Source organism: Pongo pygmaeus, chromosome 9 (genome assembly GCF_028885625.2).
Source record: "Pongo pygmaeus isolate AG05252 chromosome 9, NHGRI_mPonPyg2-v2.0_pri, whole genome shotgun sequence".
In the NCBI taxonomy this organism is placed as follows: domain Eukaryota; kingdom Metazoa; phylum Chordata; class Mammalia; order Primates; family Hominidae; genus Pongo; species Pongo pygmaeus.
The window spans coordinates 65,617,120-65,642,922 of record NC_072382.2 but is presented as its reverse complement, the minus strand read 5'-3'; the positions used below and the strand labels follow the sequence as shown (position 1 = coordinate 65,642,922).

General features: G+C 42.2%; 3 protein-coding genes across 11 annotated transcripts in view; 1 reads left to right on the top strand and 2 right to left on the bottom strand.

Annotated features, from left to right (window-relative positions):
• The window catches only part of LOC129008643 (uncharacterized), a 62,462-nt gene that overhangs the window by 14,611 nt on the left and 22,048 nt on the right, over positions 1-25,803 (top strand). Inside the window, exon 3 of the mRNA XM_063671651.1 lies at positions 20,319-20,434. Coding sequence (XP_063527721.1) covers positions 20,319-20,403 — 85 coding nt within the window. The 3' untranslated portion in view covers positions 20,404-20,434. The remainder of the gene's footprint in view (positions 1-20,318; positions 20,435-25,803) is intronic.
• On the bottom strand, positions 6,027-16,850 carry LYVE1 (lymphatic vessel endothelial hyaluronan receptor 1). The gene is made up of 6 exons (XM_054437734.1): positions 16,594-16,850; positions 12,352-12,523; positions 12,089-12,228; positions 8,661-8,966; positions 7,982-8,060; positions 6,027-7,457 (listed from the first exon to the last, which is right to left on the bottom strand). Exons 1-6 carry the CDS (start codon positions 16,676-16,678, stop codon positions 7,271-7,273), a joined length of 969 nt encoding a protein of 322 aa, XP_054293709.1. The 5' UTR covers positions 16,679-16,850; the 3' UTR covers positions 6,027-7,270.
• IRAG1 (inositol 1,4,5-triphosphate receptor associated 1) overlaps positions 21,160-25,803 on the bottom strand; it is a 122,216-nt gene continuing 117,572 nt past the window's right edge. For all 9 annotated transcript variants that reach the window (XM_063671159.1, XM_063671154.1, XM_063671156.1 and 6 more), the window contains one exon: positions 21,160-24,642. In XM_063671159.1, coding sequence (XP_063527229.1) covers positions 24,399-24,642 — 244 coding nt within the window. In that variant the 3' untranslated portion in view covers positions 21,160-24,398. The remainder of the gene's footprint in view (positions 24,643-25,803) is intronic.

Here is a 25,803-nt window from a genome sequence, read left to right as displayed (position 1 = left end):
AGTATCCTTGCAGGAATGAATAAGATTTGAGAAGAGGATTCAAGGTCAAATTGTAAAATGCACTCAGTGTCATTTATTTCGCTGTTCACTTACAGAAAACTTGCCAACTATTTTAAACAATAAAAAAAAGTTTAAGACAGGAAATTAGGTACTTATAAAATCATTGGAAGGGCTGGAGTAATAATTTCTGGTCTCAGCCCCAGGAATGCCTCCCAGAGCAATTATCTCTGAATGGGTCCACTAGGGAAGTTTCCATCTCCTCTATAATAAGAAAAGTGGGGAAGCAGGAGATGCAACTGTAATAGGTCTGTTGCTCAATGTGCATGGAAAGTCAATATGCCAAGACACGGGCGTTGCAGCAGAGAAAGAGGTTTAATCATAGATAGGGCTGCTGAACAAGGAGACAGAAGGAAACTTCAAATCTGTCTCCTCAGGAAATTTGAGGCTAAGGTTTTTAAGGGTTTTGGAGTGGGCCAGAGTATGGAGATCATTGACTGGTCAGAGTGCAGGGGAACTCATGTGACAGGAAGGTAAAGAAATGATATTCTCTCTCTCTAAAGAAAAGGAGGGGGCAAGAGCTCATTGAAGAAATGGTTGATTCTAGAACCAGGGCAAAATAAGATACAAAAAAAGATACAAAATAAGAGGACACTGGAGCATCTTATAGGGCCAGAAAGTAGGGAAGTGCCCAATAAAAACACAAAGAAGGGAGTATGTCAAAGGGATACAGGAGCAAATGGAAAGAGCTCCCAATATTCCCAATAGTCAGTCTTGGAAAAAATTGAGCAACGACATAAATAAAATAGTATTGTATTATTACCTAAAGTAGAAAATATTCCTGAGTCCATACTGATATGAATAAATTATTTAAAAAATAAATTAATGAGGGGGAATAGATGAATCTCCTGTACAGGAAAAGCCCAAATAATTTATGTAGATATTCCACTTTTGAGGAAGCAGAGCATAACTCCTTTCTAATTAGGTGTGGGTTGTGCATAGTGACATCTTTCCAAAGAATATGGTATAGAGAAGGGTAGCTTTACAGTGGAGAAACCTGACAAACACTACCTCAGCCAGGTGCTTAAGGTGAACATCAGCAGGTGATAGATCATGTTGATATAACGTGATGAAAATGGCAGTGTATTTCTGTGGTCTTCCTTCCCAAAACATATAGCTCCAGTGTAGTCATAAGAAAACATCAGAGAAATCCCAGCTGAGAGATATCGTATATAATACCCAAATAGTACTCCTCAGAACTGACAAAATTATCAAGAACAAGAGAAGTCAGAGAAGCTGTCATAGCCAAGAGGACACATGATGACTAAATGTAACGTGGTGTGCTGGGTAGGCTATTAGAACAGTAAAAGGACATTAGGTAAAAACTAAGGAAATCAGAATAAAATATGGACTTCAGTTAATAATAGCATATCAGCATTGTTTCATTAAGTTACAAATGCAGCATACTAATATCAGATATTAATAACGGGAAACTGGTGTGGATGTATGGGAACTCTGCACTATTTTCACATTTTTTTTTTGGTAAATTTATTCTGAAATAAGTTTTTTTTTAAAAAATAAATAGTCTTCTAGATGCTAAAGGAGGAAATCTTAAATCACATCAGCACTGTTTGGAAATTTGGGCATTTCCTGAGGAACATAGAGAGAGGAGAGAATTCCTATTTGATTTTAGTATTACGAAAAATGCTCTTAGATCAAACTTGACCTTATATATAGACTATTACAGGAGTAACCCACTAAATTTTATTTATTTTAACTAGAAAATCCAACTAACAAATAATTGCTTTTCCTCCTGTTTAGAGGCTATATTACGATTATATAAATATTAATATATTGGTTTTCATCCACAGTTCCTGGCTCATAACTCCCAGAGTCCTTGTTACAGTCTTTTGTTACAATGTTGAGGTGCTTTAGGGCTCAGGAGCAGGTCTCAGGAAACAGAATCTCTTTTTTTTTTTTTTTTTTTGGAGACGGAGTCTCACTCTGTTGCCTAGGCTAGAGTGCAGTGGCGCGATCTTGGCTCACTGCAACCTCCGCCTCCTGGGTTCAAGCAATTCTCCTGCCTCAGCCTCCTGAGTAGTTGGGACTATAGGTGCACGCCACCACGCCTGGCTAATTTTTTTGTATTTTAGTAGAGACGGGGTTTCACCGTGTTGCCCAGGCTGGTCTCAAACTCCTGAGCTCAGGCAATCTGCCTGCCTCGGCCTCCCAAAGTGCTAGGATTATAGGCATGAGCTACCGTGCCCGGCCAACAGAATCCCTTTCTCTGACCTTCTCCTGTCCTCCTTTTACCTGCTCCAAGGCAGGACTCTAATCCGATTGGGGGTCAAAAGACCCTCATTGCAGACAGAGTCCTGCCCCATACTCTGGAGGATGAAAAGCTGCACAGAGAGGCCAAGGGGAACCTGAACAGGCAGGCCTTGCTGGGCTTCCCAACTCAGTCTATTAGTATGAGGTCATACCCTTTTTGTCCAATCACATTTCTACACAGTTGTCAATCATGCCTATGTAAAAAACAAAAAGGACAGGGTTTGGAGAGCTTCTGGATGGCTAAAGACATGGAGGTTCCTGGAAGATGGCACGAGCATGGAATCTCTGCACCCCTTCCTCCCTACCTGGCCCTACGCATCTCTTCATCTGTATCCTTCGTAACAACATTTATAACAAACCTATAAATGTGTTACTCTGAGTTCTGTGAGCAGCTCCAGCAAATTAATTGAACCCAAAGAGGGGGTCATGAGAACCCCCTCTCATGACCGTCGTCGGGAGTTCTAGAGGCCCAGACTTGCGACTGGTGTCTGTGGAGTAGGGGGCAGTTTTGGGGACCGAGCCCTCACCCTGTGGGATCTGACGCTATCTCTAGGTAGATAGTGTCAGAATTTAATTAGAGGACACCCAGCTGGTGTCTGTGGATTGTTGTGTGGGGAAAACCCCCTTACCTTTTGTCATTGAGTTCTTTGTTGATGACTGTTGTGGTGGTGTGAGAGCAGAGGTAAAACAAGGCTCCGGAGTTTTTCTGAAACAGAGGCTTAAATTTTTTTTTTTTTCAAGCAAGATATTTATTTTTTGTCTTTTTTTATTATTATACTTTAAGTTCTAGGGTACATATGCACAACGTGCAGGTTTGTTACATATGTATACATGTGCCATGTTGGTGTGCTGCACCCATTAACTCGTCATTTACGTTAGATATATCTCCTAATGCCATCCCTCCCCCCTCCCCCCACCCAACGACAGGCCACGGTGTGTGACGTTCCCTACCCTGTGTCCAAGTGTTCTCATTGTTCAATTCCCACCTATGAGTGAGAACTGCGGTGTTTGGTTTTTTGTCCTTGCGATAGTTTGCTCAGAATGATGGTTTCCAGCTTCATCCATGTCCCTACAAAGGACATGAACTCATCCTTTTTTATGGCTGTGTAGTATTCCATGGTGTATATGTGCCACATTTTCTTAATCCAGTCTATATTGATGGACATTTGAGTTGGTTCCAACTCTTTGCTATCTACAACTAGAAATACCATTTGACCCAGCCATCCCATTACTGGGTATATACCCAAAGGATTATAAATCGTGCTGCTATAAAGACCCATGCACACGTATGTTTATTGTGGCACTATTCATAATAGTAAAACATTTTCTTTTTGGTGTGAGAGACCCTCCCATTCCTTAGTAAAAATGTATTTACTTGCATGTTATTATTGTCCTTACAAACTTGTTTTTCCCTAGAGCAATTGATTTTGCTTTAGGTACTAGCTGAAGGTCTAGAGGCAGTACAATTTAGGATCCTTATCTAGAAATCAATATGATTCGATTCTGTTCAAGCCAAATGATATCTGTAGACTCCAATTGTGTGCAAGCCCTGTGTGGAGCCTCAAGTCATCTGCGTTAGTCCAGCTTCCTATTCTTGGAAATCAGCTTTGCTTGATTGGACCTATATTGGTATGTTAATGTTTGATAGTGGCCTGGCCTTTATAAAAGCATACAATTTTGCAGACGACTCCTTCTCAGGATAGAGTGTCTTTGCTCGAAGGCATGGATTTATTCTGTGTGAGCCAGGGAGGCAGGCATGAAGAAGGGGCATTCTGAAAGGGCAGGGAAGATCCTTTGCACCAGGTGAAAATGCCATCACGTGGCTCTCCACCTGCCTCTTTTGAAGACTGGCTGTGGCGAGGTGGACTGTAGGTCTGAAGTGGGGAGATCCCTTGTATTCTTCCAATTTCTCTTTGTTCAGTGGAGAATAAAGAAAATTTAAATAAGGAGGAGATTTCTAGACCAAGCACTAACTTTAGCTATCTGTGACATTGGGCTTCATTTTATTTACTCTGTGAATGAAGGGTTTAGAGGAAATTATTCTGGATCCTTCTGAGCCTTACATTTTCTGACCCTATGAACTGGCTCAGGTAGGTCTTTGTTGAGGTTGGTGTCTACATCAATGAGGAGGCAGTTCTCAAAGTTCTTTAGTGGTTCTCTTTTTCTCCTTGTCATTGCCAATGGATTTAAGATAGATTCTGTGAAGTTGACACAGGAGTCCTAAGTTGTTTTCCTTACTTCACCCCTGTTGTTTGTGGTAAGTGTCCAATCTCAAGCTTGCATATTGGAATAGTTTACATTTCTATATTGTCATTTGCAAGAGAAGCACTGTGGTGTAGGGAAAGGAGCATGGGCTTTGCAGTCACTCTGACCTTTACCATTTAACTAGACCTGTGACCTCAGAAAGTGATTTAACTTCTCTAAACATCCAGTTTTCTAATTAATAAAAATGGCAGTAATTATCCTCACCTCTCAGGGAAAGTGTAGCGATCAAATGAGGCAACATATAAAATGACTGTCACTTAGTAGATGCTCCATAAACCAGCCAGCCCACCCTTCCTTCCTTTCTTCCTTCCCTCCTTCCTTCCATAATCATGGAAGTTACATTCTTATCAGTATGTTTGCACATGATATTTGGGCTATTGAGTGATTTTATGTGGCTGGGCAGGGTTTTCTCCTCCCCACTTCCTCCTCCTGGATATGGCACAAACCTGTTTAACAGGAGAAGATGGTAGCATTCTAATATGTAGTAGATGCCCACAAGATGGGAGATGTGGTGTGGGAGATCTGTTTTTTTTTCAGCTAACACACAGAGGGAAGATCACTACTTAGGCGCTTTCCCTCTTTTCTTCTTTACTCCCTGAGGAATGGATGAAGCTGATAAAGCTTAAGGACTGACAAACCAGTTTCAAACTCATAGACCTACTGGGGCAGGCAGGTGATATATATGAGGGACATGGGCTGGGTGTGAAGAAAAGGCAACAGTGTTACAAAGTTCATAGGACAGGGCGCCTTTACTTTGGCATGAGTGTGCAATAGAGAGTCATGAGGACTGTGGCGAAACAGAAAGAGCAGACCCCATTGAAAGGGGACAGCTGCTACTCAGTATCAGATAATGATTGCTATGAGGGAACATGGGTTCTTTACTTCCAGATCTTTCCATTTTTAGAGGGAACCCAGAAATGTAAACATGTGAAATCTCTTGATTTTTAATGCCTGGCAATGAAACCAAATTTTAAGATTATGCTCCATGGGCCAACCGGAAAAGATTATGCCAGCAGGTTGTGGTATCTGGGCTAAAGGAACCATGGAGCTGTGGGGTCACTGGTGAGGGGAAGAAGACAATTAGCAGTCTAAGGGGGAGGGAAAGAGAAAACTAGAGAAGCAGGGCTGTCAAAAGTGAGACAAATGAGCCATCCTGAATCTCTAGCTCCCTGGTGAATTCTGAAATGGATGGAAATGTAGGGCCAGCATCTCTAGTAAAGGACAGTTTAATGTGTATGTACTTGGCCAACTCAAAATAAAATGTTTGGAGCATGAATAGCCCCATATGATATATGCTGTTTGGTTGACATATGCTTGTATTTTAACAACCAACGTTGTCCCTTTTATTTTTGCAAACAATATGGTATGATCTGGTCCTCACTTTAATTTTACACGAAAGGTATAATGCATCTATGTAAATAAGAAAGCAAAGAAGTTTTCTAAATGCTTTAATTTTTTGTCACAAATATTTCTGCATCTCTCAGTCCCTTCTTGTTGGAAAAAGGAGGGCTAGTGATACATTTGTTAATGGCACTTTTAAAATGTGCTTTGGTATATAGAGGTAACAATGTACTTCTTAGGTATGTTAATAATAAATTAAGGTTATAATGGTTGCCATATTAGAGAAAATGAATAAGATTAGTCTCAGCAAAAATAAAAATTAGTTTGGAAGTAGATAAGCTAGGGATATCAAAACTGAAAAAAATAGCTTCCCAGATAGCGTTCTACTATATGCAATTTTTTGATGAATAATATTCAATTACAGAGTGTAATACCTTGCACAGCACCTAACATATAGTAGCTATTCAGCAAATGTTTGTTGAATTTTATTACTTTTTAAACAAATTACTGAGTAATTTTCCTCAGTAATCATTTCTGTAACTCAGATAAAAATAGAAATTTATAAGAGTTTTTATTTTTGTTACTTATAAAAGTATATTTCCTAGAGAAAATATCAGCAGTGGTAGATACCAGAAAAAGTGTGTGTGTTCTAAACAGTGATTCCAACTCAATGTGTTCAGAGTAGAACACTTTGACCCTGTCTGTGTTTACAGTCCATGCTGACAGTGTACTGTTGTATCCTCAGCCTTGTTCTATTTCTTTCTTTATTTTAGCTTTACAGAGATTAGGTCTCAAGTTATGAGAATCTCCATGGCCTTCAGGGGCTAAACTTTTCTGTCATTCTTTTGCTCTTACCGGGCTCAGAAGGACATGGCAGGTGGGATACATGTTTCTCCTTCAGAGCTGAAGAAAGGGTCTGAGCTGTGGAATCAGTAAAGAAAGGCTTGGTCTCAGTGACTCCTTGGCTTTCAACCCACCTAGCCTCAGGCAGCCAGGAGGCCTTTTTACCGCTGGATACTGATGAGATGTTTTAGGTCCTTGCACTTTGCAAAACTCCTTTCTCCCAGTGGGATATTATTAGGACATAGCCAGGCTAGAAAGGCCGTGGGAAGCTTTGGAGGTAGGAGGATAGGATCCAGACAGGGTTACAATAAGAAGAAGGGCATTCTCTTTGGTGCACTCCATAGTCCAATGGCAGTCCTGAGCTGATTCCAGTTAGGAACCAAGGGTGGACTTTCTTCTTTGGTTCTTTGGCCCTTTTGATTTCCCCAGCTGGGGCAGGGTAAGGAGCATGAAAGAAACCAGCCTCAGGTGTGTCTCCTCATTTCAGTCTCATCTAAACTTCAGCTTCCAGGCATCGCACGGTAGTTTTGCTTGGACTCTTGGGCTCTTCTGGGTTTTTATCAGTTTTCTTTGATTCCTCATTAGGGTTGCTATCATCGGCCTGCTCCTCCTTTACTACTTTGGTTTCGATCATTTCCTTCTGCTGATTCTTGTTTGTAAAAGGGAAGGCCTTCACATACCTTTAGGCATAAATATGAAATTAAAGTGAGAGACTCTGTGTAACACACATAATGATAGATAACACTTTTTGGCCATGGTACATATTGGCACAGTACACTGGATACCTTTATTTCAGAGTGATGCCAGCACATGCATGCTCTAATACATTAAGACATCACCACCTTAATGGATTCATTTAAATTGGACAATATGTTTGCAGGCCAGATTTTAGGCTGACCACATAACTCTTCCAACAAAAACAAAGAACCAAAAATCAAATAAAGCATATAAATTTTCCCCACATGTCAATTTTTTTTTATTTCTTGATTTTCAAAGGGCAGTCATTGACTGATGGCTGGATGACATGCATGTACTGAAATAGAAAAGATTGGGCGGAAGGGAAAGAGATGAGATGAGGGAGAAATTTACATAAGAGGACTGCTATCTCCATTTTGATCAGCAAAATGCCAATAGCGACCCCGAAAAAGCACAGGATAGAAACATGACAAAGATTACAAGACTAGCAGTGCGCCAACAACCCTACCTTTTGACATAGCAAAATCCAAGACCAGCTGCAGCACCAAAGAAGAGGAGAGCAAGCACTAGCAGAGCCGTGGGGACACCTGCAAGGAACAGAGACATGGTCTGTTGGTCCTTCACTTAAACATTGTGTGTAATGCTCATTGCATGATCCAGGTGATTGAGACAGTAGATAGTACAGGAGAAAAACCTTCTCTGTAGCCCTGTATGATGTTGGGCCCACACCAGCTTCTTTGCTTCGTGCTTGTAGAATCACTGGCCTTGCTTCTCACACTCTTAATTCTATCAGTTGCAATATGACAGAGTTCATTTCTCCTCCATGGCCTTGAGACCTACTCTAGTCAACAAGCCTGCCTGAGAAAGAGATGATTCGAATAAAGTCATAGGCCTTTAGGGTATATATTTTAAAAAGAACTTATGCATAGGAGCAGATAGTGATTTATTTTTAGAAGTCTTGAGTTTTCAACAGTGAAATTGTTTTATACTTATACTTTTTAGCTTAATCACTAAGGTTCTTTAAAGCTCTCAGATTCTATGACTTTAGGAAAGTTGAGTTTGTGTTAAACTTTTGTTAGTATTTGACAGGTCCTGAGTGCCTCATCTAGAGACAGGCAGGATTCTATGAATTGTCTGTTATATGTGAACATACATACACACGTAACATAGACACAGAAACCATTTACCTCCAAACCCAGCAGCTTCATTCTTGAATGCTGCTTTATTTTCAACAAATGGTTCAGTTTCTGTAGACATGGTGCTAGTTTCCATAAAAACTTCTGTGACACAAATCAATTTTTTTCTCCGTGGAATAGAAGTGGAAGCTGGAGCAGGAGGAGTAATAGTAGGGGCAGGTATTGTAGAGTAAGGGGACGCCACCGAGTAGGTACTGTCACTGACAATAAATTCTGTTGTGTGTGTTGCAGTTTGAGTGTTGAATATGGGATCTTTGGTGGTGATAATTTCTGGAATGCACGAGTTAGTCCAAGTATCTGTTGGGAGAGGGAAACATGAAATAAAAGTATTGCAACAGCCTCCTAACTGTTCTTCCTGCCTCTAGTCTTACTACCTCCAAACCCCTTATACTGCAGCTGGAATGGTCTTTAAAAAGCAAATCTAACCATATCACTTTCTTCCTTAGAAGCCTTCAGCGGCTATCTTTGTTGTATGGCCTACAAGGCCTTCTGTGATTTGGCCCCTGCTAACATGCCAGCCTCTTCTGCTCTTTTTCTCTCGTTGCCCCTGCCATACTGAAATTACTTGAAATTCCTTGATACACTTTATCTTACATCCAAGCCTTACACCACGATGCTTTATTCACCTTTATGACTCTTTGCCTCTCTTTATTTAGCTTACTCTGACTCATCCCTCAGGTCTCAGATTGACCCTGTCTTTCTCAGGCAGACTTGTTGACTTGATTGGGTCCCTAGGCATATGTTCTTGTACTTCCTTGTCACAGTTCTCATTACACTGTTCCCCACTGGACTGCAAGCTCTCTGGCAGCAGAAACCCCGTCTGTCTTGGTCAGCATAGTATGAGCACTGTGTGTGGTACATAGCACATGCTCAATAACTATTTGATGAATAGGGAAGGAAGGAAAGGGGAAAGGAAGGAAAGTATAGATTGGAAGACCAAATATACACATGTGGTGTCACTTCAGGACAAATATATGCTAAGACCTGATATTTCTGGGCTCACTAAAAAAAACAAAGTGAACAAAAAGGGGCCAGAAGAGGGATAAGGGTTTGCTTTCCAATCTGTTGCATGTGCTAGAGAGGAAACACTTGTTAAAGCATCTTAATCTGAGTTGACCATGGCAGTAAGTGTTTAAATAGGTATCTCATTGAACAATATTATCAAACCCTTGTTTACACAGGAGGAAACTGAAGTTTAGAGAAATTGAATAACTCGCCCAAAGTCACAGAGCTAGTAAATGGCAGAGCCATGCAATATATTATAATATAAATTTGCATCTATTTTAAGTCCCTAATTATTTATGGCAGTGGGTAGCATCAGCTGGGGGTGGGGGGGGCTAGCGGAGGGATAGCATTAGAAGAAATACCTAACTTAGGTGACGGGTTGATAGGTGCAGCAAACTACCATGGCACATGTATACCTATGTAACAAACCTGCACGTTTTGCACGTGTATCCCAGAACTTAAAGTATAATAAAAATAAAATAATAAAATTATCTCTGGAAAAAAGAAAATAAATACATGGGATGGGAGTACAAGTTAAATGAAACCATGAGGAAATAGACAAATCCAAGTCCTCTTCCTCTGGCTCTTCTCTGTTTAGTTAGAGGGCTGGGTATCATCACATTGCCAGCTGGCAGGAAGGCAGTTAAAAAGCAAAGCCATTTGACAGGCATGGGCTGGCTATGAGATATGCAGGCATGTAGCTCACCAATTCCCCAGCCAGTGATGATAGACCAAAGAGGCAGAGAAGAGAAGGAAGATGGCAAATACAATGTTAGGAGAAGCCCTATGTTCCAGTCTTGATTCTGCCACTAACTGACTGTAGGACCTTGAACAAGCTAAGCCCCTGTTCTGAACTGTAGTGGTTTTATCCATGAAGTGAGGGAACTGGTCAAAGTTTCTCCATGGGCCTTTTCTGTGCCAAAGCCCTCTGGATCAGGGAACTACTTGGATCCTATATTGCCTTTCTGGGACAGTTTTTGCTAATATTGGCTGATGCACATTTATCTCTTGGATCTTAGAGAATGATCTTGAAATCTATCCTGTGTATGACCTCTCAGCCACCTAACCTTCAGAAGGTCAGATAGATGAGTATGTGTGAAAAGTAATAATCAGACAGGGGTCCTTATGACAAACTGAGAGCAAGTGAGTATTTAGTAAAAAAAACTTTCTGAGAAGTACTTAGGTGAAGCACTTGGGCTAAGGCAGCCAAGGTCTTCAAGCAAGGTTAGTGGGTGACTTCATGACCATGAACAAATCAGTGCTACCCTCCAGGTGTCAATCTTTTCCTTCATAAAATGGAGACTGGGTCTGGTTCTTAAAATTATAAAGGAATGTGGAACAGTGGAAAGAGCGCGGTTTCAGAGTTAGACCTGAGTCTGAACCTTTACAGTAATGAGACGTTAGACGAATGCGTTTACATCCTTTGAATTCGGTTTCTTTTTTTTTTTTTGAACGGAGTCTCGCTCTGTCGCCCAGGCTGGAGTGCAATGGCATGATCTTGGCTCACTGCAAGCTCCGCCTCCTGGGTTCACGCCATTCTCCTGCCTCAGCCTCCTGAGTAGCTGGGACTACAGGAGCCTGCCACCACGCCTGGCTAATTTTTTGTATTTTTAGTAGAGACAGGGTTTCACCATGTTAGGATGGTCTCAATCTCCTGACCTTGTGATCCGCCCGCCTCGGCCTCCCAGAGTGCTGGGATTAACAGGCGTGAGCCACTGTGCCCGGCCTGAACTCGGTTTCTTTATTTGCAAAGTGGGGATGATAAAGCATATCTCATAGGGATCTGTAGGTTCCATATAGGTGGAATCAACCAACCTTGGATTGAAAATATTTGGAAAAAAATGAAAACAATACAACAATAAAAAAGCAAATAATACAGTACAATGACTGTTTACATAGCATCTACATTGTATTAGGTATTGTAAGTAGTTTAGAGATGATTTAAAGTGTACAGGAGGATGTGTGTAGGTTATATGCAAATATGACCCCATTTATATCAGGAACTTGGGCATCTGTAGATTTTTGTATATGATGGGGTGCTGGAACCAATCCTCCACTGACACTGAGGGATGACTGTGCATCGCTTTGTCCATAATGGATGCATTACATACATCTGTACCTTTGTTTCCTTCCCTTCTGCCTGCTTATCTTATAGGATGCAGGGATGGTGGCAGTGGTAATTGAGCCTCTTGAATGTCTTCTCCTGTGTTGCCATTCAGTTATATCTCTCCTAACTTTTTCCTTTGAGGGGCATATTGCCACCCCTAGCCTGGCCAGAGAGACAGTTTTGGGAGAATTAGATGGCCGTGGCTGTGATTCCTTCTGCTGCTGCTCAGGGTTACTCTTCCCAGACAGGTCTCAGAGTGAGAGATACCCAGAGAATGCCACGTGGAAAGGCTGCAGATCAGACTCACCAGATGAGTTGTAACAATAGGCTGCAAACTGTCGGCTCACTGGAACTTTCCAAATCAGGACACCCACCCCATTTTTCCCACACTTGGGATTTGGGCTAATCCTAGAGATGACCAGGAATCCATCTCCAACCCAGCCATAGCTGTAAAAGAATACACACTAGTTGAACAGAAAAATGATTAGAAGGCTTCATCTCTATTGCTGAACAAGAACACAGAGCTAAAGAAGAACTCCAGCAGTGACAGTGAAACCAGCTTTTTCTCACCTGCAAGTCTCAAAGCTAGCCTTCAAGGCTGTTTCAACTTGGTCCTTGCTGGCCAAAGTTAGTCCCAGCAGCCTACAGGCCTCCTTAGCTTCTGTGAAATTCAGCTGCAGGTTTGCCTTTTTGCTCACAAGGGTGATCCCCATAATTCTGCATGACACCTGGATGGAAAGCTCTGCAAAGGAATCACATAGGTCCTCAGTTTGCCACTGTCCTTGTTTCCAGCCCTTAGACTCTCCTTCCTAGCAGAGCATATCTTCTTGATGCGCAGGGAGGTCTATCTGGCTGGGACTGGGGTTTAGAATAACAGGACACAGACCAGGCATTTTCCACAAGGACCATCTGCTAGGCTAGATGGATGCTTGTTCTTGTCCAAGCTGTAAATGTCGCCTGATCAAAGTCGATCCCATCCCACTGCATTAAGATGCCTTGCTCACCACATAGGGGCTTTGGCTACCTGTTGTTGGGGTGCAGTCTAAGGGATGCAGTTACTGCAAACCTTTCTGGAGTCAGTAAAATGAAGCATCTGAGACTTTGAGAAAGATAGAATTCAGGGCTCTAGTTAATAGAATAGTTAGCAATACCCCAAACCAATGTGGTTTGGGGACACTACTATTTGTGAGATGGGCTGAAAATGTCACACTTGTTATAAAAGAATGTGAGTACTCCCAGTTCCAGGTCTTTTGGCCACTGGGGGGCAGGCTTACTCAGAAGTTCCTGGAGGAGCTGGCAGTAAACCTTGAATGGCAGAAAAACTAAATAAAGAAAGCAGAATTTTAGAGTCAGACTTGGGCTTAGATCTAGCATATGTCACTTGCTAGCTCTGTGACCTTAGCCTAGATACTTCATCTCTTAATCTTCAGCTCTTTGAGCCTCCTTGTTTATAAATTCAAGAGAGTAACAGTGTCTACTGAATAGGGTAGTGAAAGTTAAATGAGTAAATTCTAACACAAATGTTTAGCATAGTGCCTGCCACATGGTAGGTGCTTAATAAATCACACATAATATTATCATTATCTTTAAAGCATTTTGGTTTTGGTCTGCTAATGATTGATTACCCCACAGAAGCTGAGGCTGTTGAATAGGTAAGATATGAATAATATTTCTACTCAAAATCTAATGGATTTGGGAATTCTTTTGAACCCTTTTCTCTGGGTTCTGGGATGTATAGACCTGTATAAAATTGCCAAGTTGTATTGTATTCAAATACATTATTCCTACTGGGCTTCATCCACAAACATCCATAAAAGGGCATTTAAAATCTCAAGTAATTGCTTGTACACAGCTCTGTGTATTGGATGCTCAGTCAAATGCTTTGACCACTTTCTAGGTTGATATCTAATGGAAGTTTCTTTTTGAAAACATGGAAGGAGCATTTCTAAGTCCTCCATATGAACCTTGCTGTGGTGGCAGATTAGGAGCACACACTCAATTATGCCTGATTCTAAAACGCCAGTTCCTTTTTTTTCCTTCTTCTTTCCCAAGAGATGGATCTTGCTATGTTGCCCAGGCTGGTCGTAAATTCCTGGGCTCAAACAATCCTCCCTCCTCAGCCTCCCTGAGTAGCTGGAACTACAGGTGTGCACCAGTATGGCCAAGCAAGAACCCCAGTTCTTTTTTTTTTTTTGAGACGGAGTTTCGCTCTTGTTGCCCAGGCTGGAGTGCAATAGCGTGATCTTGGCTCACCGTAACCTCCACCTCCTGGGTTCAAGCGATTCTCCGGCCTCATTCTCCTAAGTAGCTGGGATTACAGGCGTGTGCCACCAAACCCGGCTAATTTTGTATTTTTAGTAGAGACAGGGTTTCTCCATGTTGGTCAGGTTGGTCTTGAACTGCCGACCTCAGGTGATCCACCCACCTTGGCCTCCCAAAGTGCTAGGATTACAGGTGTGAGCCACTGTGCCTGGCCCTTTTTTTTTCTTTTTTGAAACAGAGTCTTGTTCTGTCACCCGGGTTGCAGTGCAGTGGCATGATCCCTGCTCACTGCAACCTCTGCCTCCCGGGTCCAAGCAACTCTTGTGCTTCAGCCTCCTGACTAGCTGGGACTACAGATGCGAGACACCATGCCCAGCTAATTTTTGTATTTTTTGTAGAGATGAGGTTTCACCATGTTCGCCAGGCTGGTCTGAAACTCCTGACCTCAGGTGATCCACCCACCTCGGCCTCCTAAGGTGCTGAGATTACAGTCATGAACCACCATGCCCATCCCAGCCCCCAATGCTTAACAATGACACTGTTTTACCTTTCACAGTGCTATAAGGAAATGAACACACAGAGACACACACACACACCCCCCTAGGCTGAACTCCCTGAACACACCGTTTACCCTGAAATTTGGCTCTTTTAGCTCATGAGCTTGCTATTGCTCAGGTCTCTTATAGCTACTTCTTTGGGAATGGATTGCAGAGGTTTATGTGTCACATTATCAAGTGGTCTTACTACCCTCTCGTCATATGTCATTTGTACTCCAAATACTATTATTTAGAGGAGTGATAGACTTATTCTAGGTGGATAGACTTAGCTTTGAATATTTTTTCTATTGTTAACTGGCTGTTGGGACATCAGGCAAGTCAGCATTCTCATCTGAAAATGGGGATGGATATATCTTCTTCACATGATTTTTATCAGAATTAAATTAGATAACTTGTACCTAGCAGAGGCGGGGCCCAGTAGGAAGTCAAGAACATTAGTCATTTTATGCTTTCCTATTTCATTTAGGGATCAAAAGAGGGAGCTGGAATTTAAGGGAGTTCTCCAGTAACTCCTTCCTTAAGATTTCTCAGGAAACAGCAAACATAGTAGAAATAGTGTATGCTTAGGAGTTAGATATAAGGATGTGGAATCAGATAATAGCATATGCTTAGGAATCAGATAGGGCTGAATTCAAACCCAATATTTATTATGTACTGCCTGCATGACATTGGGCAAGTCACTTCACCTATAAATTGTCTTCTTGAGAGGATTAAATGAAATTGTATATACACACCTAGCTCTGGATCACTATATAATTGGCCCTCAAAAATAGTACCCCTATTCACTTACCTTCATCAGCTACTTTATTCTGCAGTCATGGTTATGCTGACTTTTGGTTGTTTCCAAAAATGTAATTTCCCTAGGAAATCTTTTTCCCTTGCTGAGGGTAGTCCAGAGTGTGATGGAGTCATTTTCAAAAAACAGTGTCCAATAGTTTGAATAATGGCAGATTGTGGGGAAAAATAGTCTCCCCAGAGGATTTCAAAGAGGACTAAACTTATTTGGAAGTAACAGTATTTTAAAAAACTAATCATATAACTCTGACCTTTCTTATAAAATGTAATGCAACAATATATAAATCAACTCTGAATGTCTGTTTCTAGCATATTTTATATCTCAGGTCATCTTCCAGCATAGGAACACACATTTTCCTATTAAAGTGCTCAGATTTTCATTTGCCCAGAGCTGCAATGAGTGATTTGTGGTTACAATTTTTTTGCCTACAGTGCAAAATGAGGTTTCCATTTAGGCATCTCAAAAGCCCAGCAATCACTTTAAGTCATTCCTTTAGTAGACAGCCGATGGCTTAATTTTCAAACTTATATTTTTACAGATTTCTTTCAGCTAATTTGCTATTTACTGAATATTTTTTAAAAACATTGCACCTCATTCATGGTATGATAAAATCAAAATTAAAATAATTATGCTAACACTCCCAAAAAACATAAAAACAGGCCAATTTTAGTGAAAGTTACCCATTATTCCCAAGCTTAGTGATTGCTTTAAATTTTTTACAATCATGGTTTGCTGCTTCAATGAAATACTTAAAAAAAAATTATTACTTCTGGATGCAGTGGCTCATGCCTGCAATCCCAGTACTTTGGTAGGCTAAGGCAGGAAGATCACTTGAAGCCAGGAGTTCGAGACCAGCCTGGGCAACAAAGCGAGATCCCATTGCTACAAAAAATTTAAATACCACCTATACAAAAAAGAGTAAAAATCAAATGGTTTCTCTTCAGTGTTTTATTTCAAAATGTCCTCATTAAAAATATTCCATAACCAAAAGTAAAAGTCCAAATGATACAAATGTAAATGTCAATCATTTTGGTGAAGTTGACAATATGGTGGTATATTTTTGGCAGAGCAGTACCACCAATTAGACCTGCTGTTGACATTGAGGGTCACCCTCATTCCCAGAAATCCATAGTCAACAGCTTAGGAGGCTTAGGACTGAAGCCTTGCTTCAGTTTGGAAATCTGGTGAGAAACCTACCTTCTGCACGCAAAGAGCCTTGGACCAGGAGCCTCGTGGTCCAGATGGAAGTGAGAAGCAACACCAGGCTGAAGCACCTGGCCATCGTGCCTACCCCTTCAGAGCCAGGGAAACACCTCAGATGGCCACTGGTGGTATGAGAGGCAGACGCTCAATAACTAGTCCGGATGGAGAGTTCTGGAGCTATGTTGAGGCTCACACTCACTGCTCCACTTCATAACCGAGACATCCGGATTTCCCTGCTTTCAAGCTTCTGACTTGTCAAGGTCACTGGGGGAAATGAGTGACGTCCCTTGAACGTCCAGGCTGTGCTTTGTGGATGGCCTTCTGGAAAATTTAGCTAATGCTGACTCAGAAAACACACAAATGAGGAAGGCAGATAGCACAGTGTGAACTGCTAAAGGTTCTCTCAATTCCCATATTCCCTGCTGTTCCTCCTCCCCCAGCAGCTCAGTTCTCACACCATTCACTGTTACTGCCTGTGGAGTCCATCATTTATGTACTCCTAGAAACATCTCTGTCCCTAAAGGAGACTGAGCATAGGTTGTGCCTCTTTTCCTCCTGCAATCAGTGATTTTTCCACCCAGCTGTTCGGCCTTGTGATCTGCAGGGTATGATGCTGAAGCTCATGAAAGTAAATGTCCATTTAAATACTGAGTCTAGAACCTTCTGCCTTCCTTTGAGTCTCCTTTTACACATTTGAAATCTCTACACCACTACAGGTGATTCCTTTTTCAAAGAAACCAGGCACATATAAACATTCACATTTATATAACACAAGTAGGAGGGCAATTTACAAAATTAAACATTTTACACTTTCCCCAAGGATTTTTAACTTTACAATAGTAACCACTGCAGGGGTCCTTTATAAAATAACTTTCTCTTAATAACTCCTTTAATATTCTGGTAGGCCAGAATTCAAGTCAGACTCCACCTTTGTTGTTCAATGAACATGAGGTTTATCTGTGCTGTGTACCAGCAGAGTGTATTCTATGTTTTTCCAGCCGGATTTTCAATGGTTTTCGCTTCATGGTAATTATGGAGTTCTGGCTTGTAAGCAATGTCTTGGGCAAAGGTTTATGAGATTTTTCCAAAATGAATGTCTTGTATAGGAAAAGTATATGGATAACGAATTGTTTTTTATCTAAGTGGTACTGGTCATAAAGTTAGATATTTGTGTGAAAAATATCAATAACAAAAAGAGAATCTGCTCTAAACAAATGCAGGGAACTTCTAAGAGACCAGGGTAACAGCCCTTACACATCTCTAATACCGACCTCATGACCTGGGTGAGCACAAGCCCCAGTTTCTCAGAAACGTGCATGACTCTATCATCACAGTACCAGGGAGGCAGACAGGCAGGGTCCTGGCCTCTTTGTGATTATTCTTAAAGCCTAACACCATGCCCGAAAGAGAGCTAGCTTTCTAGCATTTGTTCACTTATTGCAAAAAGAACGAAGGAAGACAGGAAAGGGAAGAATGAATCAGGGAAGGCAAGGCTTTGTGGAATACCAATGAAGAGGCCTTAGAAAGGCCGCTGTGCCAGCTTTCTCTTGCTGTCCAACAAATTACCATAGACTTAGTGGCTTAAACAGTACTCATTTATCATTTCACAGCTTCTATATGTCAGAGGTCTGAGTGGGCTCAGTTGGGTCCTCTGCCCTGGCTCTCATGAAACTGACATTAAGGTGCTGGCTAGGCTGGGCTCTTGCCCGGAGGCTCTGGGGAAGAATCCACTTCCAAGCACATTCAGATTGTTGGCAGAATTCATTTCTTTGAGGTTGTGGGAATGAGGTCCCTGTTTCCTTGCAGGGTGTCGGCCAGGGACCATTCTCTTCTCCTAGAGCCCTTCCATTTTCAAAGCAGCAATGACACACTGAGTCCTTCTCATACTTCTAGTCTGTCTTTCACTTCTACAGTTAGCCAGAGAAAGTTCTCTGCTCTTTTAAGAGACAGGGTCTTGCTCTGTTGGCTGGAGCACAGTGGCGCCATCATGACTCACTGCAGCATCTACCTCCTGGCCTCAAGCAGAGTTCGCTACTTTTTTTTTTTTTTTTTGAGACAGAGTCTCACTCTGTTGACCAGGCTGGAGTGCAGTGGCGCAATCTCGGCTCACTGCAAGCTCTGCCTCCCGGGTTCACGCCATTCCCTGCCTCAGCCTCCCGAATATCTGGGACTACAGGCGCCTGCCACCACGCGCAGCTAATTTTTTGTATTTTTGGTAGAGACGGGGTTTCACTGTGTTAGCCAGGATGGTCTCAATCTTCTGACCTCGTGATCCGCCCGCCTCAGCCTCCCAAAGTGCTGGGATTACAAGTGTGAGCCACCGCGCCCGGCGAGCTGTCTGCTTTTAAGGGCTCATGGGCCCACCTGGATAACCTCCCTATCTTAAGGTCAACTGTACCATCTAATGTAACACAACAAGAGTGATAGCTCCTATTCAAAGGCTCCAGGGATTGGGGTGGGACGTCTTTGGAGGGCCATTCTAGAAACTCTGCCTTCCACAGTCACTTAACCTTGATTTGATTCTGATCTGCTTTCTGAGAGAAACTTCCACATCCACTGTTTGCTGCAGCCCTTTGCTTCCCTCTGGGAGATTCATTTGTATATAATCTTCCTTGTCCACATTTGAAGTGGATATTAGGGAGTATGCCCTCCTTGGGAATAGCACAGCTTTTGCAGTCTGCTTCCTGCCGGCATAAGCTAAGATCCCAAAAGTTTTCTTAATTTTTTAAAAGTTTTATTTTTAATCAATACATAATTATACACATGTACATTTTGATGTTTCCATACAAACAAGATGTAGTGATCAGATCAGCCTAATTAGCATATCCATCATCTGAAACATTTATCCTTTGTGTTGGGGGTGTTCAATATCTTCTCTTCCAGCTATTTGAAAATGTTATTGTTATCTATAGTCATCCTATAGTGCCATAAAACACTACAACTTGTTCCTCCTAATTTTATGTCCTTTAACAAATCTGTCTTTCCCTTCTCTCTTCCCTTTCCAGCCACTAGTATCCTCTATTCTGTTTTTTACTTCCATGAGATCTTTTGTTAGCTTCCATGAATTAGAACATGTGGTGTTAACTTTCTGTTCATGGCTTATTTTACTTCACATAATGACCTCCATTTCCATCTATGTTGCTGTGAATGCCAGGATTTCATTTTTTACGGCTGAATACTATTCCGTTGTATATGAACACGTTTTCTTTATCCACTCATCTGTTGCTGGACACATTTTAATACCATATCTTGGCAACTGTGAATACTGCTGCAATAAACATGAGGGTGCAGGTATCTCTCTGATATATTTTCTTTCCTCCCCAAAGCTGTTTCCTCACCTGAACAATGAAAGGGGTTTTTAGTCCTGGCTTGTGTTACTTTGTAAATTCCCTCACAGAGTTAGATTTCTGCTTTCATGTGCCAATAATCATACCCCAAATCCTTTCCCAGTCATAATTCTCAAGAAGTATTTCTTGTTTCTCAGCACCATACCCCTCAAATTTAGTGGTGAATACACTAAGTTCATTTGAACTCACAAAGGGCCACATCCTTAATCTAGCCTTTGCCATAAGGCTGAGTCGATCTGTTCAACTGAGAAATTTTATTGGCTCCCACTCAAAGCTCTTTTTAGTCTGTCTGGGATTTAGAAGTGGTCAGGTTTTCTCACCCTTCAGTCTTTCACATTTCTGAAATTCTTTTTCATTTCTGCTCCCACATAGCCAATTATTTCTCCTGCAATACCTTGCCAAAGGCAGCCAAGAGAAGTTTCCATACCCCAGCGCTGATTCTTTCCACCACTTATAAATAGGCTAACTTGGAAATCAAGTTATCACAGGTAAGACTTTACCATCTTACCATCTTTCTAGCAGTTTTGTTTCTTGCCATGTAACTGGTAAGCTAGAACCTCATATTTTGGAATTTTGCTATTAAAGTACACAATTTCTGGTTCAAATATATGCATTAGGGTAGGCTAACTGCTATAAACATCCTGGAATCTCTGTGGCTTAATATACTAAAATCTTATTTCTTATTCATGTCACAGTTCAATACTGGGAGTGCTCATTCAAAGACCCAGCTTCCATCTAGTGGTTCTGCCATTTTCTTGGGTCTCAGTGTTCTCATCTGAATCCTCTGGCTTTGGTAGGCAGAGAAGGGAGTAAAAAAAGGTGTGAAGTATTGGGCAGGAGAGTTTATATTTAGGGAACTAGATTTGGAAAGTCCACATTCCCCTGCAGCTAGCTGTAAGAAAGACTAAAAAATAGTTCAGCTGTGGAAATCAGGTTGGTTAAAAACTCAGCAGACTCAATCACAGCAAAATGTGTTAATTAAAAAAAATCATAGACCAGGAAGATACAGGAAACCAGGATCAGGAATGGGGAAGGGAAGAGGAGGAACTGATCCAGACCCTGTGAGGTAGCCCACAGTATAACAACCAAGGGTTGGGGACCTCTGACTTGGTTCTGGAATGCACTAATATATCCAAAGGCATCTAATTCTGGGTTGGGGTAAGACTGTAACTCAACTCCATAAAATGAGGAGGCATTTGGCTGCTGCCAGAGGTTTGGAAATGTGCTTTTATTTTCAAACTCAGGTATGTGACACTCTACAGTTCAATGCTAGCACACCTATGTGAGGCTTAACAACATGAGGAACTGACAGCCAGTGATACACAAATCCAGCAATTCCTCTCCATTTACTCTGTCAGGCTGTATATGGGGAGCAACACATATGGCTTTGTGGCAGCCAGAAAGTGAAGGTCTTTTTAGGAGGTGACATCAATAATGACACAAACACATCACTCTGCAAATGAAGGCACGGAACCAGACTCCTAGGGCTAAGCAGAGATGTCAGACTTCAGAGGCATTTGGGGGACTTTTCAGATCCACATCCTCATTGAAAATCTAGGGCCTGTTTCTCTCCAGTTCACTACTGCTTGGGCAGCAGCTCCCACTGCTTCAGGCTGCTCTTTGCTTTCCAGAAAAGATGGACCCATGAGCACTTTTTCAGCCCTTGTACATATGGCTATTCTTATGCTCCCTTTTGGAGATGTCCTTTTCCTTGACCTCCCTTGCTTACAAATGGAATAGGGTGGGAGAGGGCCTGTGCCTGGAAGTACTCTTGCAGGCTTTTCTGTGGGGCAGCTGGAGGTGCAGGAGCTCTCCGTAACTGCCTTCCTGGCCTTTGACTTATCCAGAAACAAAGGTAGGAAACTTGTGACCAAGTGAACAATGGGGCCAGCTGAGCCTGGCCCTTCTTTAAGGGAGGCAGAGATTGAACATTCCTCACCTGGAGTTCTGCTTCCACGGCCACTCTCTGGAACTCTATTTGCATCGTGTCTTTGGCTCTGAGGGCCTCATGTAGCTAAAGCTCCTTCAGTTGTATCCAGACCCCCTGGAAGAGGCCGGGCAAATCATCCACTTCTGCCCCCAAAGTCCCTCTGCCCTGCTCTGTAACTCTTTACCTTAATGGCACATCCTTGATCAACCCTGGCTTGGGCCTCAGTAATTTTCTAGCTACTGTAAAGGATGCCCCCTTCAATAAACATGCTATCTTAAAATGGGGCATGCTTGGGGTGGGGGGGGGTCTCTCTGAAGGAGTGACTGCATTGAGCCCAGTCCTTGAGCTTGGCAATGGTGTTGCTAGTCTGGTCTCATTCCTGCTCTCTCACAGAGTAGACTGAGAAACAGAATAAGCTGAGGTTAAGAAAGATGTTGCTTTTTGCATTGTAATGGTGGTGATGGTGCTGGTACTGAGAAGCATGCAGCATGTCAGCTGTCCCCAGGCTGCTCTCCACCACCTTAAATGTTTGCTTGTTCTTTTGAGCAACATTTAATGACACCCTCCCAAGCGTCAGCCACCATGCTAGGCACTTACCCAAGAGATGGGTAAGACATGGTTCTTGTCTTTGAGGAAAAATGCTAGGGGAGACAGATACATAAATAGGCCGTGATATACTATAGGTAAAGGTCAATAATAATAATGTTTAAAACGTGCCAGAAAGCACAGAGGAGTGTGTGACCTATTATGTTGTGTCTGGTGAGGAGTATGGAAGGAAGGTCATCAAAGCTGGTATGGAGGGGATAATTTTTGCACTTGGTCGAGAAGAGTGACCTGAAGAAAAGAGAAGAACAGCTGGAAAAAAAACTAGTGAGTGGAGGTCCAGCACTATGAGAGAAACTGTTTAGTTTGGGAGCCAGAGATGGAGTAGCTGATGGGCCACCTGGGGGAATGAGGCTTCCAGCTGGGAGACCATCAGAAGAGTCAAGGAGAGCACAGCTCTGGAGTCAGCCTACCCTGGGGTTGAGCTCCAGCCCCATGATTTACTATCTGGGTGTCCTTGTCAAGTTACTTGTTCTTTTTGTGCTTCAGTTTCCTTATTTGAAAATGGGAAGGGTAGTATCCACTTCATATTTTTTTTTCTTTTTCTTCAGGACTTGAATGAATTCATACCTATATAATACCGAGAACAGTGCTTGGCTCATAGTAAGTCGTATATGAGTTTTAGCAATGAAAGCAAACAATATCAATAACAAAACAAAAATGCAAAACAATGACAACAAAACCCACATGGAAATCAACACCCCTACAAAACTGATGAAGGCAGTGGCTGTAAAAGTGGGGAGAGAAGTCAAAATGGAGAGGGGATGTGCTCCTTCAGTGTTGTGCTAAATAACTGGGGATGCTCTGAAACACCCCTAATTATACTTGGGTTGGAAATCCCATTTGAATTGAAGCACTGAGGTGCAAGTTTACCCTTGCATGTGGTCACACACAGAGTAAGAGACTGAAGCAGAAAGCACATCTTCTCTCCTCATTCACCTGTGAGGTGGGTTAACTGTTTTCAAAGAGAGAATAGGGAATAGATTGTGCTGTACAGCAGCTCAGAGTTGGCATTTGAAATGGAGACTAGTAAGTCTGCCATTGAAGCCATGAGTTTTCTGTGTTTTTAAAACATCTTCAATCCATGTGGACAGCTCATTGAACAGGTGCCTGGTGACTGCCGCACACTAGTGAAAATCTGTGGGTTGGCTTGGCATGCATCTTATTTATGCAGAGGTACACACCCAGAGCACACTTTTGAAGGGTTGTTGGCTCTGTGCACAGGCATGTTGGGTGTATGTGTGTACACAACAGTATGTGTGTATGTGTGGACAGATGTGTATATAATAATTCATATCTTCCCATTTCAAGCACTGAGCTAAATTCAGCCTATACTTTTTTTTTTTCTGAGAAGCCTTTCCTACTTCTGTAAAAAAGAAACTCTCATTCCAAAGGAAAGAATGGGAGGCTGAAGTTATTGAAAATGAGATGGGAAATGGGAAGATAGTCACTTTGCAACTCCAAATTCCAGATCTGATGCTTAGGGTGTTAGTCATTAAGCAAATTCTTCCTGATAACCAATTACAGAGACGAAAAAAGAGAGTAAATTTTTTACTGCCCCCTACCTCCTCCTCCCCCATGCCCCGCTCCTTACCCCCAACCACCAGTGAAGGTGTTTTAGTTCTCCCCAGCCACCTGAGCTAGGGGCAGGAGACCTTCCCCTCCAATAGAGTTCCTTGGTGAAGGTGACTTCTTCATCCACTGGATGCTTTCCCAAGGCAGTTTTGTTGATTCTCCAAGAATATTGAGTCACTGTGTATGAATAGCTCCCATAGAACTGCCGAGTGTTAAAAGAACCCTTCCTTATGACCTGATGGGATGGGCGGCAGTGTGTCCACACTTGGGCCTGACGTTATACTTGGGGAAAGGGTGGTAGTCTGAGTGTCTCAGAGCAGGGCACTGGCTAGGTGTGAGGTTTCCTACTGCTCTGTAGGCTGCTCATGCTGGAGTCCTGAGCTCCACCAGGAGTCCCTCTGGGCTGCCGAGCAAGTGGATCTTCCAAGGGGCCCATCAGCCTGCTCTGCACAAGAGTTATAGGAATTGTAGAGCCCCAGCACAACAGTCAAGACCAGCATCACTGCAGCCATCATCCAGATCACTTGCCAGTGCTGACACAGTTTGGGATACATGACTTGTAAGAAATGGACCAATTCTTCAAGTTTGCTGTCAATGAAAAAAATAGGCAGAGGCTTTAGTATACTGGGCACACATATGACACACAGACCCATAGTTCTCTCTGTGGATAGCTTCTGTGCTGTCTTGAGCAATAGTTCTCAAACTCAGCTGTGCCTAGATTGGGTTGGCAGCAATTGTTCAAAATACCCCAAGCATACTGAATGAGAATATCCAAAGTTATGGTCTAGGAATCATTGGCTAAGTTTTCCCAGGTGATTTTGATTCCACCAGTCCACAGCCTTGAAGTTGAGCGCTACTTGTCTAGATCATTCTACTTAATTGTTTGATCATCCATCCATACATGCCCTCATCTATTCACGGGGTGATTACTGATATCTGCACTCTCCCAAGCCCGAGAGTACAGGATTGGTTGGCCATGCATCTTTTTAGCACCTAGCTGCATTAATGATCAGTTCCAAGCTCTAACCTGTCCCTTGCCTCAGATGCATAATTCATTGTTCTCAGTTCCACATCTAACTGTGTCCAGAGTGGAAGGACTGTGCTAAACTCTAAGAAGCTTGATATCCAGTGGTAAATGACAAGGGACTAGATCAACCTCAAGAGTTCACTTCAAACCATCCAAGAGCAGGCAGAAGATTAGAAGCCTCTAGCAATGTCTGGGTGGTTTGTTCACGATGTTATTTCAACCTCATTAATATTTATTCTCTAATTTCTCCCTCTTCCTCCTTTTCTTCCTTCACTCTCTCCACACTTCTTTCTCCTTCCCTTTCATCTCTCTCTTCCTCTCCATTTTTGCCCCTTTTCCCTCTTGATTCCTTCCCAACTGTCTTTCATTTTGTCCTCTCTCTCTCTCTGTGGTGTGGTAAAAAGACACCGGGCAGATGGCCTGCTTTGACAAGTTCATTCTAGAGCTCTCTGAAGACGCCCTTGAGCCCCTTCGTTAAGCTAGGATTTCCTGATGTTTTTAACATCTAATCCAATTTAAAAAATAATTTAAAATATGAAAAGTGAGAATACTGAGGATTCCTGAACCAAGGAGGTGGGGAAAGTGATAGAAGTGCTTTCTGAAGATCCTGAGGCTCACACACACACAGCAATGACCAAGCCATTGGCTGAGAAGCAGAGAGCTCAAATTTAGAGGTAGCAGAAAATGCATGACTAACAAAGGATTGACAGACTCAATAAATG

What these genes read in the sequence shown, in the direction of transcription:
- LYVE1 (XM_054437734.1), bottom strand. Translation starts at nt 16,678, where the DNA reads ATGGCCAGGTGCTTCAGCCTGGTGTTGCTTCTCACTTCCATCTGGACC. An exon ending in CTATTGTTACAACTCATCTG is followed by an intron (nt 8,967 to 12,088) that starts GTGAGTCTGATC and finishes CTCTCCCAACAG; the next exon opens with ATACTTGGACTAACTCGTGC. An exon ending in TGAAGCTGCTGGGTTTGGAG is followed by an intron (nt 8,061 to 8,660) that starts GTAAATGGTTTC and finishes TGTTCCTTGCAG; the next exon opens with GTGTCCCCACGGCTCTGCTA.